This window comes from Diprion similis, chromosome 5 (assembly GCF_021155765.1).
Source record: "Diprion similis isolate iyDipSimi1 chromosome 5, iyDipSimi1.1, whole genome shotgun sequence".
Taxonomy (NCBI): Eukaryota; Metazoa; Arthropoda; class Insecta; order Hymenoptera; family Diprionidae; genus Diprion; species Diprion similis.
In genome coordinates, this window is record NC_060109.1 from 3,083,136 (window position 1) to 3,100,092 (window position 16,957).

General features: G+C 35.8%; 2 protein-coding genes across 6 annotated transcripts; both read right to left on the reverse strand.

The window, feature by feature from the left end:
• Positions 1 to 28: 28 nt before the first annotated feature.
• Positions 29 to 5,816, reverse strand: LOC124406294. 3 transcript variants are annotated; one of them, XM_046881662.1, is made up of 7 exons: positions 5,484 to 5,814; positions 4,890 to 4,952; positions 3,978 to 4,186; positions 3,089 to 3,224; positions 2,630 to 2,763; positions 1,971 to 2,277; positions 29 to 187 (listed from the first exon to the last, which is right to left on the reverse strand). In XM_046881662.1, the coding sequence occupies exons 1-7, from the start codon at positions 5,518 to 5,520 to the stop codon at positions 102 to 104; spliced, it is 972 nt and encodes a 323-aa protein (XP_046737618.1). In that variant the 5' UTR covers positions 5,521 to 5,814; the 3' UTR covers positions 29 to 101. The 3 variants fall into 3 exon arrangements, with proteins under 3 accessions (XP_046737618.1, XP_046737620.1, XP_046737619.1); XM_046881663.1 differs by lacking the exon at positions 29 to 187 and adding an exon at positions 892 to 1,141 and having other exon boundaries at positions 5,484 to 5,816; XM_046881664.1 differs by lacking the exon at positions 4,890 to 4,952 and having other exon boundaries at positions 5,484 to 5,812.
• Positions 5,817 to 9,442: 3,626 nt separating this feature from the next.
• Positions 9,443 to 15,196, reverse strand: LOC124406303 (facilitated trehalose transporter Tret1-like). 3 transcript variants are annotated; one of them, XM_046881674.1, is made up of 6 exons: positions 15,117 to 15,196; positions 14,605 to 14,717; positions 12,857 to 12,998; positions 12,406 to 12,591; positions 11,324 to 11,628; positions 9,443 to 10,256 (listed from the first exon to the last, which is right to left on the reverse strand). In XM_046881674.1, the coding sequence occupies exons 2-6, from the start codon at positions 14,707 to 14,709 to the stop codon at positions 9,525 to 9,527; spliced, it is 1,470 nt and encodes a 489-aa protein (XP_046737630.1). In that variant the 5' UTR covers positions 14,710 to 14,717; positions 15,117 to 15,196; the 3' UTR covers positions 9,443 to 9,524. The 3 variants fall into 3 exon arrangements, with proteins under 3 accessions (XP_046737630.1, XP_046737629.1, XP_046737631.1); XM_046881673.1 differs by lacking the exon at positions 15,117 to 15,196 and adding an exon at positions 14,788 to 14,945; XM_046881675.1 differs by lacking the exon at positions 15,117 to 15,196 and adding an exon at positions 14,918 to 14,935.
• Positions 15,197 to 16,957: the final 1,761 nt, after the last annotated feature.

Here is a 16,957-nt window from a genome sequence, read left to right on the forward strand (position 1 = left end):
AAATAATTATACAACACAACATTGAATTATTTCCGAGATATTTTTATAAGCAGATTGATTCATATAAATAGCTCCAAAATACCAATATCATATACAGAACTTTATCGAATTAAAGTTATTTGTAAAATTATCAATAACACAAACATCATGTTCAGCACTTTTCTTCGCTCCGCAGATGAATCAATATCTGAAAAATAAAAATCATCGATTTTACAATCTGTACATGTATTACCTGTATGCGTCTGATGTGATCCTTAATTGGGGCGTAGTTAATAGGGCAACGTGGCGCCGGAAGTGAGTAATCAGCTGATCATTGTAGGTATTGAATTTTACAAAACTTAGGGCACAGAAAACATCGTGCAAACTGCTGGACTTGAATTTTGTAAAATTAAGCCAATGTAGAGTAAAATATCGAAGAACAAACTACTTCTATAATTAAATATGGCTCCATTAGTGCGATACATGCACTGCCATCAAATGGCGCCTCATATATTCATGGATCCTATATATATGTATATCTAAGATTGCGAGCATTGAAGATGTCGTTTTTCTGAGTTTCAATGAAATGTCGACCCGTGTCAACTTGTCCGACTTAATATTCTTATTAACTTGGCTCCCTCGAATACGTTGAAGACAATCGCACGTCTTTTGTAGGTTAAGCTCATGTCAAGTGTCGTCTGCTTCCTAGCAATTACCACCCTTGTTATCTCCTTCCGAATTCACTTCTTCTTCTGTTTTTAGACACACGTCTAACTAAAATCTAATTAAATTTCTAATGAGATAAAATACTTTTCTCGATATGAAAAATTTCTTCAATAACCCTAACCCAAGAGAGTATATTATACAGACACAGAATTTAGCCAATTCGGCGAGCAAAAAGAATGTATGATTAATATATGAACAACCGCACGAATCGATCAACGAGCTTACGAATGAATAATGAATGCCTGATCTCTTGGATGGGAATCAGAAATATTCGCGCTATGAAGGCTCATCGTAATGTGCTGAATGAGTCAGCCCAAACTCCTCGCTATACAATAGAACTTTTCGGTCCAGCAGTCTGATGGATAAATATGCTCGAATAGTTTTAGATTTCATGTAGCTTCTTTTGTGCTCTTTGTCTGGCTCGGATGGTTGCGACCTAGATATTCGATCGTTACACAACGCAGAACAGCGTTCTTTAGGCACTAGATGCGCATTAGATGAATCGTCAAATATCGAATCCGGAGACACACTTCACAAAATTTTTCAAGCTTTCCCGCCATCAGTTTTTAAATGCTAATATTTTTAATATTTCAATAATTATTTCATGTAAATTGAATGACTGGAGCGATTTCGACGAAATTTTGGTGACATATCAGTATTCGATAGAATGAGTCAAGAAATTTTCGATACTTCTATAATACTGCTACTAAATGAAATTTGCGAAGAGATTCAACTTTTAACTGGAGTCAAGACAGGAATTTAAAAAAAATATTTCTCAACTTCGAACTTTAAAAAAACATTCACAGGTTAGAACTTTCCATGAATTTCTGTGGAATTCGGTACACAACCTTTCGTTTTAAATTTATTATAATTCACTGTTACTTATATAAATATAATTCATTGCAAAAGGTTTTACCTGATTGAAATTTTTATGAAGGTTTTTTTTTCAAGGTTATACCATCCGGTTAGGTTAGAATATCTGTGCAGTTTTTTTTGTTGTACTCAAATCTACCGTTTGTCCATGAGGAAAGTGCGCACTTTATGCGCCAATCGCGTCTGTCATAAAATGTCCCTAGGAGACCACAGTTAATGTTGGGCTCCTAGGGACATTTTCTGACAGTCACGATTGGTGTTGCGTAGTCTGCTCAATCAGACGGTAACTATCGGCCAATAAAATTCGAACGATTTGACGCATGCGCATAAGTTGCGTACTTTCCTCATGGACACACGGTATAATGGTGGACAATAATTGCGGTGTTTATCACCTTTGACATCCGCCTGGCCGTCGGGTTTTCTCTGTCCCGTTTGCAAGTTCGGCGGTGGTTGAAGGTAGTTTATTCCAACTATGGTAGCAGCGGGCTCAAAATTTCTCACTCTTGGACGATCCTCCTCAGCACTGACTTCCGTGCTTTGCCAGTACAATTCGTATATTGACGCACTGCAGCGCACTTTCAGCTTTCCACTGGCAAAGTGTTCCGGAGTAACGAGAAATTGCACTCCAATTGCTGAATACTGTTGATCGGCAATATTCGAATCTTGGGGATTGTAGTACCGTGTTTGCGAACTCAACGGCTGCAGGGAGAAAATATGATTTTTATTGAGATAAACAACGCGAAATCATTCGGGAATTTTCATATTCGGAACGATTGTTTTTTTTAATTTTATGAAAATTTTCTGATCTACATTAATTCGCAATTATTCTGTGATGGCCTAACTCAAAAATGACCCATCGATAGACGTTTAATCGTAAGTATAATTGCAGAGTTAAACTATAATTGATCCAAGCTACGAGCGACTTGGCGAAGCAAGTTGAGTAAAACCTGTGAATAATTGAAAACCAACCATACGATTAAACAGCTAACGACACATAAATAATTGAATGCCTCTGGTAATCAACTGCAAGAGTACCTGTTTACAGACATACCTGACGGTCGTTAATATACCACGTTAAATTCGCGGCTGGTTTACTGCCATCCGAAGTACAATTTCCTCGCAAAATATCTCCCACGCGATATTTTCGCTTCATACCGTGTATGGAAGGACGGTTCCGCGGCAATTCTGTTGCAGACCGAAGAAAAAAATTAATTATTTAAATTATAATCAAACGACGAAATGATGAAAAACACAACGAGTCATCCGAGATTTGATTAATCTCTTTTCATAATGAAACTGAATTAAAATAGATGATTGAAAACGTTGATACGTTTTCCTCTAGTCATTAAATTAGTTTAAGTTTGTTTGCGTGAAAGTGGTTTAAAAATTGTATACTGCTAATCAGATTATTACTTTTCTAACTAGAATAAAGATTTACACAAAATCGATTGCTTAAAAATTTTTAGTCAGCGTTTAGGTGAAATATAAAGTAATAACTTTTATCTCTTACCGACAACATTCATATTTGCAGAAACGATTGCAGTATGAAAGGAAGGTGCATCAGCCGACACTTCGCAACTATATGTGCCTGCAGCATCCAAGTCTAATCCAGTAACCGTAACTTGGTTAGCGTTACTCTCGTTTTTCTGCAATAAATAACAAATCAGAAGTTTTCCAGTAAAAAAAAAAAAAATCTACCGACACTGGTAAAAAAGTCACAGAAAGTTTGTGATAAATTAGTGAATATCTACCAAAATAAATTTCTAGTTATGATTAGTCTTTCATACTTTCGTTTTTTATTTTTTCCATTATTGAAGAATATACAGTTCTATTTACAAAATGAAAATTACTTTTGTAAATGTGACCGGGAACTCTAGTAATAAGTGTTTTTATCATTCCTACTATATTTTATTGTAATTATGGCTACAATTCAATGTTTGTGAAACAATAAACTGATCCTAAGACCTTTACATTGAACTACAAAATTAATGTAGTGAACTAAGCAAACAGATCTAATGTTCCAATAACCACAAATTGCGTTAATGACAAATATAACTTCATTTGATAGTTACTAATTATCCAGCATTGTCCTGTAATTCCTAATATAATATTTAAACCGTTATCGCAACGATACGTATTTCACAACAATCTTCTTTACTTTGTAAATATAGGTATAACGACCGAAATGTGTCTCAGTATGCAAATACTCGACGATTTCTCTCCGTACAATATCCCAGTTAAAAAAGTTCTGCAAGTGCAGAAATTTCCCCAGGGGTGAGATCCACATAATAGAGATACACGTGTAATTTCATCTCTGAATATTATACGCGTGCATGACTAGGCGTGTACACAAGGGTACGTTATTCAGTGTCTGTAGTAAAAATGGCGCGTATACTCACGTTAACACTCAGAGTGCCGATTGGAAATGTCTTAATTGCGGGGCTCTCGTTGGGGGTGTAGCGGTAAAACTCTCTCCGACCCTTATACCACTTGACGGCATAGAGGATATCGCCCTCTGTGTCATACAAGCATTCGAATATCGCTGAATCACCCTTCCTTACAGCCTCCGGAATTTTTATGCGAACTTCCTTTAATCCTAAGCATATTCCTGAGTGCAGAGGGGAAGTATTTGGACAATTAATTAATTATCTGCGGAGCACTTTTACACAACGTATACAGGAAGTTTTTTTGTGAAACTCCTCACTCTGCGCCACCGAATAGGCAACCAAAGCTACTTATTATTCAGCTATCTACTATTTAAAATTTAATTTCGGTTGCCTGTTTCCTGGCGTAAAATACCGGTATAACAATTCAAATTTTCGACCATTGAATTCGAATAACAAATAATTTTCTTCGTGAAATTATACTCACACTTTACAACGTATATTATATACTACAAGTATTTATGAATTAATTCTGTCTATAGTAGATGAAACGTCGTCTATTTCGAGAATTGCATGGTTTTCATTTTTCGAAAATATACACGACTCAGCACTTTGCCTTTAAATCGTAGGGCGAGGGGTTAAAGATTAGAAATCATAATAATAGCATTGATATTTATATATGCAGACTTCGAAGTAATGTAATTAAAACCTCAGAATATTACTGATCTATGTAACACTATATGTATAAATCAACTTAATCGGATGGCGATGCTCATCCGGCGGACATGTGTATGTATGTAGATATGTATATACGCTTATACTACATACATATATGTATATCTATAGGTATATGTATGCAACGATGTGCCTAATGCCTTCGTAAAACGTTTCGGAATTCCGAACCCATCAGCAAATTTCGTTATTTACCTTCCCCACGGACGCGGCCCCATGAAATGTGTTTGAATTGCACGTCGTAAAGTTCGTTAGTATCTACAGAATAGCCACATGCATCGTATTACTAAATGAAACTAACCCCCTATAATATTCTATTTCTCTATCCATAATTATTACTCACAGTAAAATGCACTTTCTTTAAACCTTCGCGCCTCGTGTCATGTGGCAAAATCTGGGCGTTTCTATACCCTCAAACAACATTCCGCACATGAATTCCGAGACTTAAACATACCTTCATACCTACATATATTCACACCCCTAAATATCTTCGGATCTGCGCCGCAATTTAATTGACGATGAAAGTCACGCGATTATATTACAAGCATGCAAGATACCGTGCAGCCAATGTCATAGGATTTCTGCTCACTGCATTTCGCTATGGTTTAATTCCGACTTACTGCGAAATTGACGACGTCGACCTTTACACTCTGTGATGTACAACTATTTTTATATTATCAAATGTAAAATGTACGTGCGAATATTAGCACTGGCTTCTATAATTTCGATTCCGTGTAACAGATTTAGACCCCGATGTATGGTTCGTTGATCGAAAGTGATATTGCTTACCCACGACATAAGCGAAGAAGACCAATTGCAGTTCCATCGAAGATTGGCTGAAAATTCTCTCAACGAACTGGATCGAAGCACAATTTGAACTTACACATCGGACACGGCTTCACTTCGAGTGGCCCGGCAGTTTTGCTTACTGATCTTTCTTGCAGCCACTTTTATGGTGTGCGTACTACTCCGATACTGCTAACGCAACTGTATCAGCCCCTACGCGAAGTCTTCGCCGTTCAAGGAACTCGGAGGGGTGGATGGCGGTGGGAATATCTTTTACATAACGACACACGCAGGACTGTATCCTCTCTCGTTCGATGATTCTGCCAGCTTCGCGCAGAATCAATGTTTCCTGCTCGCGCCTGCGTCCCGCGTCTCTCTCTTCCAGCTCTTGCGAAATTATCTAATTGCGGCTGAAATCTGCGATTCTACTTATAATTACTGATTTCATATTCAAGACCAATATTTTCAGACTCCACGCTTCCATCTTCACCCTTTTCGATGTAAGAGCAAAGTTTCTAATATCACCCGCTGCGCCGATCAAGCCGGCACCATAGAAGAAAATATCCTGGCCGTCCTTGTCGCGCATCGATTATTATTCCTATATTATTTTTATTTACCCAACTCTGTGTCATGGGAAAATTTTTCTCCGCATTTCATGTTTTCTCACGAGAATCTCCGCACAGTATTTGCAAAAAAAAAAAAATTTCTGGGTTTCCAAGATTTCTCTGTAGATTATAATGGATATTTATACGTTTTTCAACACCATTCTGTTTTCTAATTGTAAATATTGGTCCAAGGTACTGAATTTCTCCGCCATTTACAGGATTTTATCGTTATCTGTGATATTCGAGTTTGGGGCTAGCCAGGATTGCATATGAAATATGCCCCTGAATCCATGTGGATTTGCTATACACCACGTTTTAGAGCTACCTCAAAAACCTGGTTCGCCCAAGTTTAAAACCTCCATCTATATTATTACGCTGGAAACTCAGAATAACGTGGATTTCCGTTTTTTCGCGATTCCCCAGCCAGTTTTACTTTAAAAAATATGAAAAAATCGGATATTATTGCGGATGTTGATTTACATAATTGAGAATTTTTTCGATTTTTTTCGGACCAAATTCGAGTTGTGAAAAATCTTTTGAGGTTTAAATTGTCGATCTCTCATTAAGTTTGAAGAGTAACTAGCTTCTTCTTTTCACAATATGTTCATTGCGTCATTTTTGATTTTCTGTAATTTTTTCAGATTTTTCAGAAAGGTTAATAAAATCAAAAACTAATTTTTCAATGGTTTTTTGGGGGAAAAGTAACTCAATGTCAACTCAATCATCGGGAAGACACATTTCCGTGATATAATGATTCTTTGGCATAGTTAAAAATACTGCCTTATTTACTGAATGAATGAACAAATTCTTCTTTCGTTTTATAATATTTTAGCTTTAATAATTTTTCATCTGTTTGAGAAGTATATCAAACAGATTTTAAATTACATAATGTAAAAAATGTGTAAAACATAATATATTCAGTCTTCATCACTATCATCATTGATAACTTGATTGACCTGCTCGGTTCCAAAAATTCTACTTAATACCTCTGCAGGCCTTATAATTTTCGCGAGATATCGGACGAACGAGAATGTGCGAACGGGAGTCGTACCGTCGGATGTTGTTCTCACGTAGCAGCAATAATTTAAATTGAAATTATAAGACAGTGAAGTTAATCTTAGTATGCAACTGCGTTTCACTTGTGAGATTTATGGAAAAGCATCTAAAAAATTCTCTCGAATTCTCTGCAGTATTTTATAGAAAAACCATCACACGAGATTACATCATTAAATTTCCCCGATGTGTATGATGCTCATACATACCTTATGAGGTACCTAAGATGTTTGCACAATATTCTACACTTTCGTGTTTACACATTTACACGCTTGTGACTACGATACCTGTATACACTCGCTTGAAAGTTCCAAGGATTATAACATTGCCATGGTATTCCGAAGTGCCCCTGGAAAACTTGATCCCAGATTTTGTGGATTAGCCGATCGGCCTTAAAAGCCGTACGAAAATCGCTGTGGGTTGCAAAATGTGAAAATAATATAGGGTATGCTTTAGAAAAATTGCGGAGAAATACAGTATATTTACGTTTTATGGGTGTACACAAATGTGCACAAGATATTCATTTACATCAGCATTTATTTTACTGGTGGCGAGTGTCACTAAAATTTGAAATGTAAGTTAAAACGAATAAGCTGTCACAGTTGGTCCCATATCCAAAAATAGTCATACGTTTGATAGATACATAAGTGTGAAATAGTAGGATAACAGGAATAGTATTAGTTTTCACGCCTGTAAGTGTTATCGTACATCAAGGTATGTTAGGTTGCCAATCGCAAGGCGTACCAACCACCATCTGCTGTAACCGAATTCATCATATTTTTTAAATAGTAGTCTAATGTTGCCAAAAATTAAAAATAAGCAAACAATACTGCAGACTTATTTTCTCACATTGCAGCTACGCATACCCGTTGAAATAAGGAGCCATTCACAAATTACGTGAGCACTTTTTTTTTTTTACTTAAATTCATCTCTATGAGATAGCAGGGATGTTGTGTCCTTCGTGTTGATTAGGTAGCCTGCATTTATCCTCAATTCCAAGTGCCTCAATGTCACGACAGCCGCATTCATTTTCCGTCATTCGATGCATTTCTGAAGTTGAATTCAACCAAATTAATGTAGTTTATAATACCTGCGCTATTTTATAATTTCCAATATTTCGCTTTGAGAAATGTAATGGAAGCAACAGCAAGTCTTATGGCGGTAATGCTAAACGTTGACTGTTATCAGTCAATGGCGTAAATTTTTTTCACCCTCAAATTTTTCAGGCAGGTAATTATAAAATAGGAAAGTACGAAAAAACACGATGTTCTGATAATATTAGAGCTGAAATGGGAGGAGTAAGGATTCAAAATATGGCAAGTTATTTATTTTGATGAGAAATATTATATTCCAATTGGCGACGGAAAAGCCTTGGCACTAATATTGACAAGTTTATCCAGCCAGAATATTTTTTCATTTCATGTGTTTTGTCTGACAATGAACGAGTTTGCTTTTCCAGCGGAATTACCTGCGCGGGGATGGATTATACTGTTATTTTTGGTAATTGAATTCCAAAATATTCGGGTGTGTTATAAATCTCGAAATATACAGGACTCGCCATAACTTGAAATTTCTGTTATTTGGGTAGCTGAAATTAATAAATTTTGCAAATGTTCAAAGTTATAATTTATTGTTACCAATTCCTAGTACAAAATAAATTCTTTTTAAAGTCTGTACGCCTTATAAAACAATAAAAAAATAAATCTAGAAACTAACGAAATTGTTGTTGTTCATTCCTCTCACGTAAAGAATCAACATTTTGAATATAAAAGTTATGTTTTACACATCATAACCAATTTCATTGTCAAAGCGATTCTTTATTAATAATGAAAAAAAATATGCCGTTTTTAAATAGTTCTGAAAAAAAATATCACTGCCAAGTCCTATCATTTTCGAATTTAACTCTAAAATTTATAATCCCGGAACCTTAAATATCTACTGCTTCACTGGTTTGAAGCCCAATTGCCGAATGTTTGTTCTATTCATTGGTTGCAGTCAACAATTGGTTCATACAGTCGTAAAAATATCCGCGTTATATGACGTTCGATACACCTTAAGTTATACTCATGTAGTAACAATAACAGTAATAATTATAGTAGTAAAAAAATAGTAATGTAATTATAAAATATAATAGAATAATTGTGAATTGTGACAATGATATGTACCACTCAATAAAGAGTCTATCAATATTGCTTACATGGGAACTACATAAAAATAGAAAATGACCAATACCTGCAGGATTGAATGTGACTCAGAAAATGGAAAAATCAATACTAGCCGCTTTCACTACCATTAAATGCAGAATCTAAAATTGAGTATAAAATGCAATTTCTTGAGAATTATATTAAGAGAAGAAAAATATATATTACCCCATTATTCATGGGAACTATTTGAAGAAATGTTCAATTTCCGTTAACGTTTTCCCGAATGTTTCGGGTAAATATTTCCAAACGAATGCCGTGCTGGCGAAAGAGATGATACCATAAATTAAAAAAGCACCCTTGACTTCGATCAGTTCGTTGAGAGCTGGAAACGTGAGGACGACAAGAAACATCATCAAATAAGCATAACTAGTCATTATTCCTCCAACAATAGCTCTGAGCTTGGTAGGTAGTAGTTCCCCAGTCAATGACCACGGAATCGTCTGCCAGCCAATTGCACTGAAGCACACAAAGACGAGGACGAATACCAAAGTGGGAATTTTCGTCTCAAATTGGCTGAGATGCATGTAAAGCGAGGCGGACAGTATCGATAATCCCATTCCTAGTCCGCTGATCATGCACAAAATTCGCCGACCATATTTCAACGAAAGTATCATCGCGATTATTGCTATTACGAAGCGAATTGCCCCCATCAATATCATCGCCCAATATGCATCGAGATAGCCAAACTGTCCACCCAATTCTCCAAACAACTCGACGGCATAAAAAACTATGACGTAAGACCCGGTATTTTGTTGAAAAAAGAAAATAATTAGCAGCAAAAGAATTGGTTTGTATATTTCCGGCCTCTTGAAGCTCTTCAATTTCTCCTTTAGTGTCTCGTCCTGTCTCATCGAGACATCTACTCTCCTCGTACGATAATTATTGAGTAATTGGACCAGTTCCCTCTCAGCTTTCTGTAGAAAAAGTTAAAACATCGTCAAGATAAATATATTTAAGGGGTATGGAGAGAGAATTCCTAACGACTGCACGTCCCGTCGTCTGCTCAAATTTAATGCGCACCCGCTACAATCCGAGGTCGGTTGTTTGCCAGGGCGACCAACCGTCTGTCATGCATATAACCTCAAAATTTTCACAGTTACCGGTGGCAGTTGCGCTCAATTCATAACTTCCAAAATTTTTGAGGTTATATGCATGACAGACGGTTGGTCGCCCTGGCAAACAACCGATCTCAGATTGTAGCGGGTGCGCATTAAATTTGAGCAGACGACGGAACGTGCAGTATTTAGGAATTCAATCTGCATAAGCGTAGGCAGTTGAAAACATGGATGAATTTTGGCAATTCTTGCCTCGTCAGCCAATTATTTAATTTGGTTTCAGATAGTTTATTCAAAACTAAGTAGACCGAGGATAGTTGCAGTAGTAGTCGTGCGATCGCAGCACTTACCTTTGGCTCATACTGCAAACTTCACACTCAATGGTAATTGCCAACTTTCCGCACTGCGGTAGCATGATCATTATTGGCAATAACGCCAACCATTTCGCTCGGTGATGTTTCGCAGTGCCCACAATATCTCAAAGACTGCCAATTTTTTAAAAACTCACGTATTATTCTTATTAATTAACTAAAAACAGTTGTGAAAATTTTGACGAAAACTTGAAACTCAATTTCAAACGATCGCAATTTAATTGACGAAAATGGGATTGTGGCAAGTAAATTTCAAGTAAATCGGTTTGAGCCGTTTTTGAGATATCTTTAGCCCTGGGAAACATGTCACGCGGCGAAATAGTAGACGTTATTGTTAATAAGGATGCTTGCTATTGATTGATAGTAATGAAAAAAATTTGCAACTAAAGCTCGATCTGTACATTTTCGAAAAAAGTAAATCCCAATTGAATCAATTAATTAGTAATTATCGAGGAATAACTTACCCAAAACTTACCCATTTGTTCAGGTCTACTGGAATAGGAGGTGTACCACCTAATTTCCAAAATAGGAAATAAATGAGAGAAATTTACTCACTGCGTTATTACGATTGAAGTATTTCAGCGATTTCCGGGCTTGATCTATCCTGTGTGCATCTTGCGTTCCATTTTTAAAGGACAAGAGCCAGTGCGGACTTTCTGGGAGAGTCGTGATGAGACAGAATATAACAGCAGTAAAAGCGGCGAATACAACTGCAACCGTTCTCCAATAAAGCCACTTGCCGAGTACGGATGTCAACAGGATTCCAAAAGACACGTTAACCGAAGTCAAACCTAGGAGCATTGGCCGCCACACTGGATGTGTCGTTTCTGAAGTGTAGTATATCGCAACGCTGGAAAGTCCTGAAAATTACACAAGAGCACCTGAAAAACTGAAATCGTATTCAAGTGTTTTATCGGAACGTGAATAAAAAGAAAATTACGTTTATTTTTCAGACAACCTTTAGTTTCTGCAAAGTAGGCATATGTTTGAATTTAGATCATAGACTTATCACTAAATAACTCTGGTGAAAAATTTGATTGTGTTCAAAAAAGATGAAGGAATTGTGCAACTGAAAGTTTTCTTGATTGACTGATCTTAAATGGAATATTGCAGGCAGATTTCAGTGGGATCCTGTGACCCTTTCTAAAACATTTTAATTCACTAAAACTTTCAAAATTTTTCATACAATAAAATCAGCTTCACAGTTTTTGGGAAAACTTATGATTTTCCCGGATCAGCGTATGATTGGATTTTTTATAATATTGGATAATATTTAATTCTGGTAAAATTGTGTTTAGGATTTCATTTTAATTATCATAAAAGTACTCTGATTTTTTCTGAATTGCTATAAAGTTTCATTGAAATTTTTTCACCACTCTAAAAAGTCGGAATGCACGAATTTGAAGAATTCTACGGGGAATTCCAAAGAAAATTGCATTAATTTTTCATCGCATTTCAGAAAAAAAATTCTACAAGAATTGATCTATAAAAGAATGATCAAAATTATGCACATATTATTTTACAGGCTAATGAAATTTGTGATGGAATTTAGAAAAAACTCACGAAGACAGACGACTTTTCAAAAAAATTCATTTAAATTTATAACAAAGTGTAAAAAATAGACGAAAAAATATTACCGGCTGCCGCTCCTGCCAAAAATCTACCAACATATAGCCAGACTATGTTGTAGGACCAATAGATCAAGATCCAGGAAATCAGGTATGGAATGCATACGAACATGCTGACATTCCTTCGTCCAAACTCATCAATTAACCGGCCAGACAGGAGTGACCCAATGGGTGTAGATATTGTGACCAAACTGGCTGTAAAAATAAAAGTATCCCATATCTATAGCAAGTGTAAATCAAACGGAAAGACTAATTACTAACGAAGATATTTGATACTGCGATTCCAGGAGATATTTGAATTTAGAATTTCACTCAAAAAAATGTCTCTAAATTTGATTCGATTCGAATACAGTTGTTTAATATCGTATTTTTTCTCTTCACTGAAACGCCGTACCTCATATGAAGTAGTAAGTATCGATAAAAATTAGTTTTTTAGTCTATAAAACATCACAATTTATACCAATCAAACTGTCTTGTCCAGGCTGAAGTTGTATTACATCGTCATTTCCGTTTTCTTTCAAATGCGCTGTCAATATGGTAGCGAATGCCATGTTTATTCCAGCTTGAACAGTTAGCAAGTGAACAATGCAGGCACCAAGAATCTGAAATGATATAATAAATGATTTATGACAGGTTTCAAATTAATTATACTATTACCCAGCAAACGAAAACGAATTGAAGAAGAATCGAATATTTAAAAAATCGATGGCATTTGATTTTGTATCATATGTATACTTTTCGAACTGGCTGGAATAAAAATAGCTAAAAAATTTCAAGTTATTACAAATCTTCATGAGAAAATTTAATTCCGTTAAATAAATTTCGAATTATATCTGATTGTACCGGAACAATACACGCGGACGCGGATGAGAATCACTTTTCATTCAATCGTAAACTAAGAATTCGAATGGTGACAACTTATCTGTATTCCGTTAGAATTTGTTTTAGTTATGCAACGTCCCGACAATGCATAACAAAATCATAATAAAGTGGAATTTACTTGATGTACGCGTTATTTCGAGTGAATGAATTTCTTTATATTCGAATGAATAGACGCATTCGTGGAAATATAAAGAGATATTGATGACATGACGTCAGAACCTGGTTGTCGGGGCCATTTTATCACCACATAACCTGAGTTTTTAATTGTTATGGAAGCAAATCATAATTCTTTTGGGCTTACAAATTACTCATGTCACACAAATTAATTAAACATAATCAATAATATACCCGTTCCATTATCCATATGCAAAAAAACACGGTCAACGGTCAGCTGTCAGCCTGGTTGCATTAGTTTCATTTTTTCCCACCAGATGACGCATTGCGAAGTGACAATCCTAGTAACGAATCCGGAAGAACAGAGAATTCATAGCTATATGTTGGCGAATCCGAAACTTCGACAAATGCGGTTTGGGAAATTATGAAATAAATTCTTTTTAATTCTTTTCAATTCGTATTCGTTCGAGTGGGAAATTTTGTCAGCTTTATATTATGATACAATTTTGTAAATGGTAAGTTTAAATTCAAATGAACATTTTAGGTCTAAGTAGATGATTTTCATGCTTTTTCACACCTTTGCTCGCTCCAAATTCGGAACAATAATTTACTGATTTGCTTAGTAATAGTATTAATAAAATAAAATATTAAGAGGACTGGTTAAATTATTATATATTACATTAACGCACTTTAGATTATATTTATACTGTAATATCAGCATAGAAACTTTATCATAATAACAAATGATGATGTGTCTTTGAAGCATGTGCAGAAAAAGCATCTTCAACTTCTGTGATTGAGATTCAGTAAACGAATGCTGATAATTAAGTAACTTTCAGCTGCTTGTAAGTCAAACAAAATTGTAAATACAACTTGAATCTAATGTCGTCAATATCTGTATTCTATCTATGTATATTTGACCAAGAATTCTTTTGTCTACAATATTTTAAACATTCAAGCAACAAAATTTAGTACTGCGAATGTATAGTGATATCGTTACTCTAACGTTATTTGACCAACAAAATACCACGAGTTGATTTAAATTATTATTTACAAAATATTCTACAAAAACATCGAGTAAAATTTCATTTCTGTGAAAATTGATTTAGCATTAAATGGAATTCTTTGCAAATCAGTATAAACAAATGTTAGAAAATGGTCGCAAATTAGCATTCATATAGCATAGTAGGTTTGCTGTATGTTATTATATACCTGAGTATAGGAATCCTTCCATATTGGCCGAAGGGTGCCGGAATCTTGCACGACCTGCTCACCATTCGAGATCAAAACTTCCGTGGTCGGCGTCTGTTCCTCCATTTAGGAGTCTATGAGATAATGATGTTTGGTAAATATCTGAATCACAAAGTATTTCCAACGAACTGAGTCTACTCGTACTTCACAGTAGTTTGTTGCCTGTGCCTTGCAGATATTCGGCTTCGTACATTATCTGGGCTCCAGTGAGTACGGCATCATGCTGATAACAGATTGCAATGTTTGTAGCCGCATTATATATATACAGTATTACCTCGTGGTAATTTAAGCTCCTTATCTGTGTCAATCATTTAATATATTGAAATATGCACACGATTAATTACTTCACTGAATTCGAATAATCAAAACATCAGAACATATTCACGCGCGAAAGCCAGCAAGATCTTTAATTGCAAAACTGTTTTATTTTTTTACGAATCTCCAGTTATAGTAACGTTTCAATTTCTACATACCTAATGAATTTATGTTGCTAGATATTAATTAGCGTCGATCGTTCCGCGGTCAATATTTTTACTGCGAGTACTTGCGACTTTCATGATTAATTCGGAAGTTTCATTTTGCGCGGGAAAAACAAGTATGCACACACAATAGATCATTTCATTAGTTTTCGAATCATTCTTGAATGCATGGATATACCTGATCGATTAATTCTGCTGTATATTGCGTCTTGTTTCTTTCGTGGCTTAATATGTTTCAATTGTGCGTCAACATAAACGATCAGTGTATTCCACAGTCGGGCCACTGATGGTTATAGGGAGTTACGGAAGTCCCCAAAAGCGCGCGAACCGCATGAGGCGAACGTTGACGAAAGACTGTCGAGAAAGCTCACCTAACGGAGTTTGTTGTGCATATGGAATTGCGTGCTAGTGGTTCGAGAGATGCGGAATTTTTCTCTTGTTACAGTTTTCTATATTTGTATTTCCACGAAATCGCTTCTTTCGTCGACTTGGACCACGAATACATCGTCCCTGCGACCTTGACCATCGACCTGGACCACAAATACTACGAAGCGCTAGTCCTGATTACGAATTATTTTTAAGTAACGTTCATTGATGTATTGCAAATCCCTATAAAGATACACAGCTATAAACTGATAATTTCATGTTTCTTAAAAACGTTAACTTCGTGTGTCTTAATTTTTGAATCTTAAAAACGCTAACCTCAGGCGACAAGATCTTTTTATTAGATAGAGAGAAGATCTTCAGTTAACGCCGTAACTCTTTCTGTGTCGGTTAATCGATTTAATTATTTTTAATCTCCAATACTTGTGTTATGTTTCTGACAGATTTATGGACCAAAGAATATGGCGCTGCATGTAAAAGAACGCCAAGTACTCAATAAACGAAAGAGATTGAACCGTATTGAAATGGATTCTTTTGATGTCTACCTGCAATCCGAAACTATCAAGAAACGTATCGCATAATGCGAAAATTAATTCGAATGATTTTGTGAAAATATTCAGAATCTTTTGTCACGGTTTGAACTGGGTTTAGAAAGAAAAAAACTTGTAAGGGAAAACGATAAAGGTAGTAATGTTCGAGATGTGTTAAACTTCATTGAAGATAAAGGGCATAGCCGAGTAAGCATGGCAAACATTGCCTTCTTTCGAAATGGATTCTGTGGGTGACCAACTGTTTTCTGTTGCTAAATCACTGACTCATACCAAATTTCAGCCTCCTAACCTTATTTTCCTCGAAGTTATCGCATAAAATATGATTTTTACTTTTTTCGCGTTAACTCCGCTATTTCTACTTAGAAAATTTGAAAAAAAATCACAGATCCGGCAGACATATATGCTCATATCAACGATTTATTCAAATTTTTTGTCAGAAACTCTACCCTCTAAGAATTTGTTAAATTTTAGATCCCTGGGTTCCGCACCGGAATCCATTTCGAGAGAGGTTACTTTTGGCATGATTACTCGGCTATGGCCTTTAAATTTTTCCCAAAAAAATGGGACGTAAATCGATAGATGCGGTATTGTGTGTTACAGAGTAGATGGAATGCGTCCTTACAGACACGCGCGTTCGAAAGTAAATGGGACTGTCCACGTCAATTCACCCAGCCTCCAGACCACAACATTTTTGATTTGCTTCCTGATTTTTTCTGTTGTAGTTCTTGCTCTAAAACATGGTTCTGAATTGTTTCAGATTTTTCGGAACAACCGTTTCTGAGTTGCGATTTTTTTAACCAAAAAAAACGACCATTTTTAAAAACCTGAAAAAATTCACAGACATCGCATAACGTAGAACAGTCTCCCACGTGCGAGAATTGTGGTGCAAATTTATCTTAT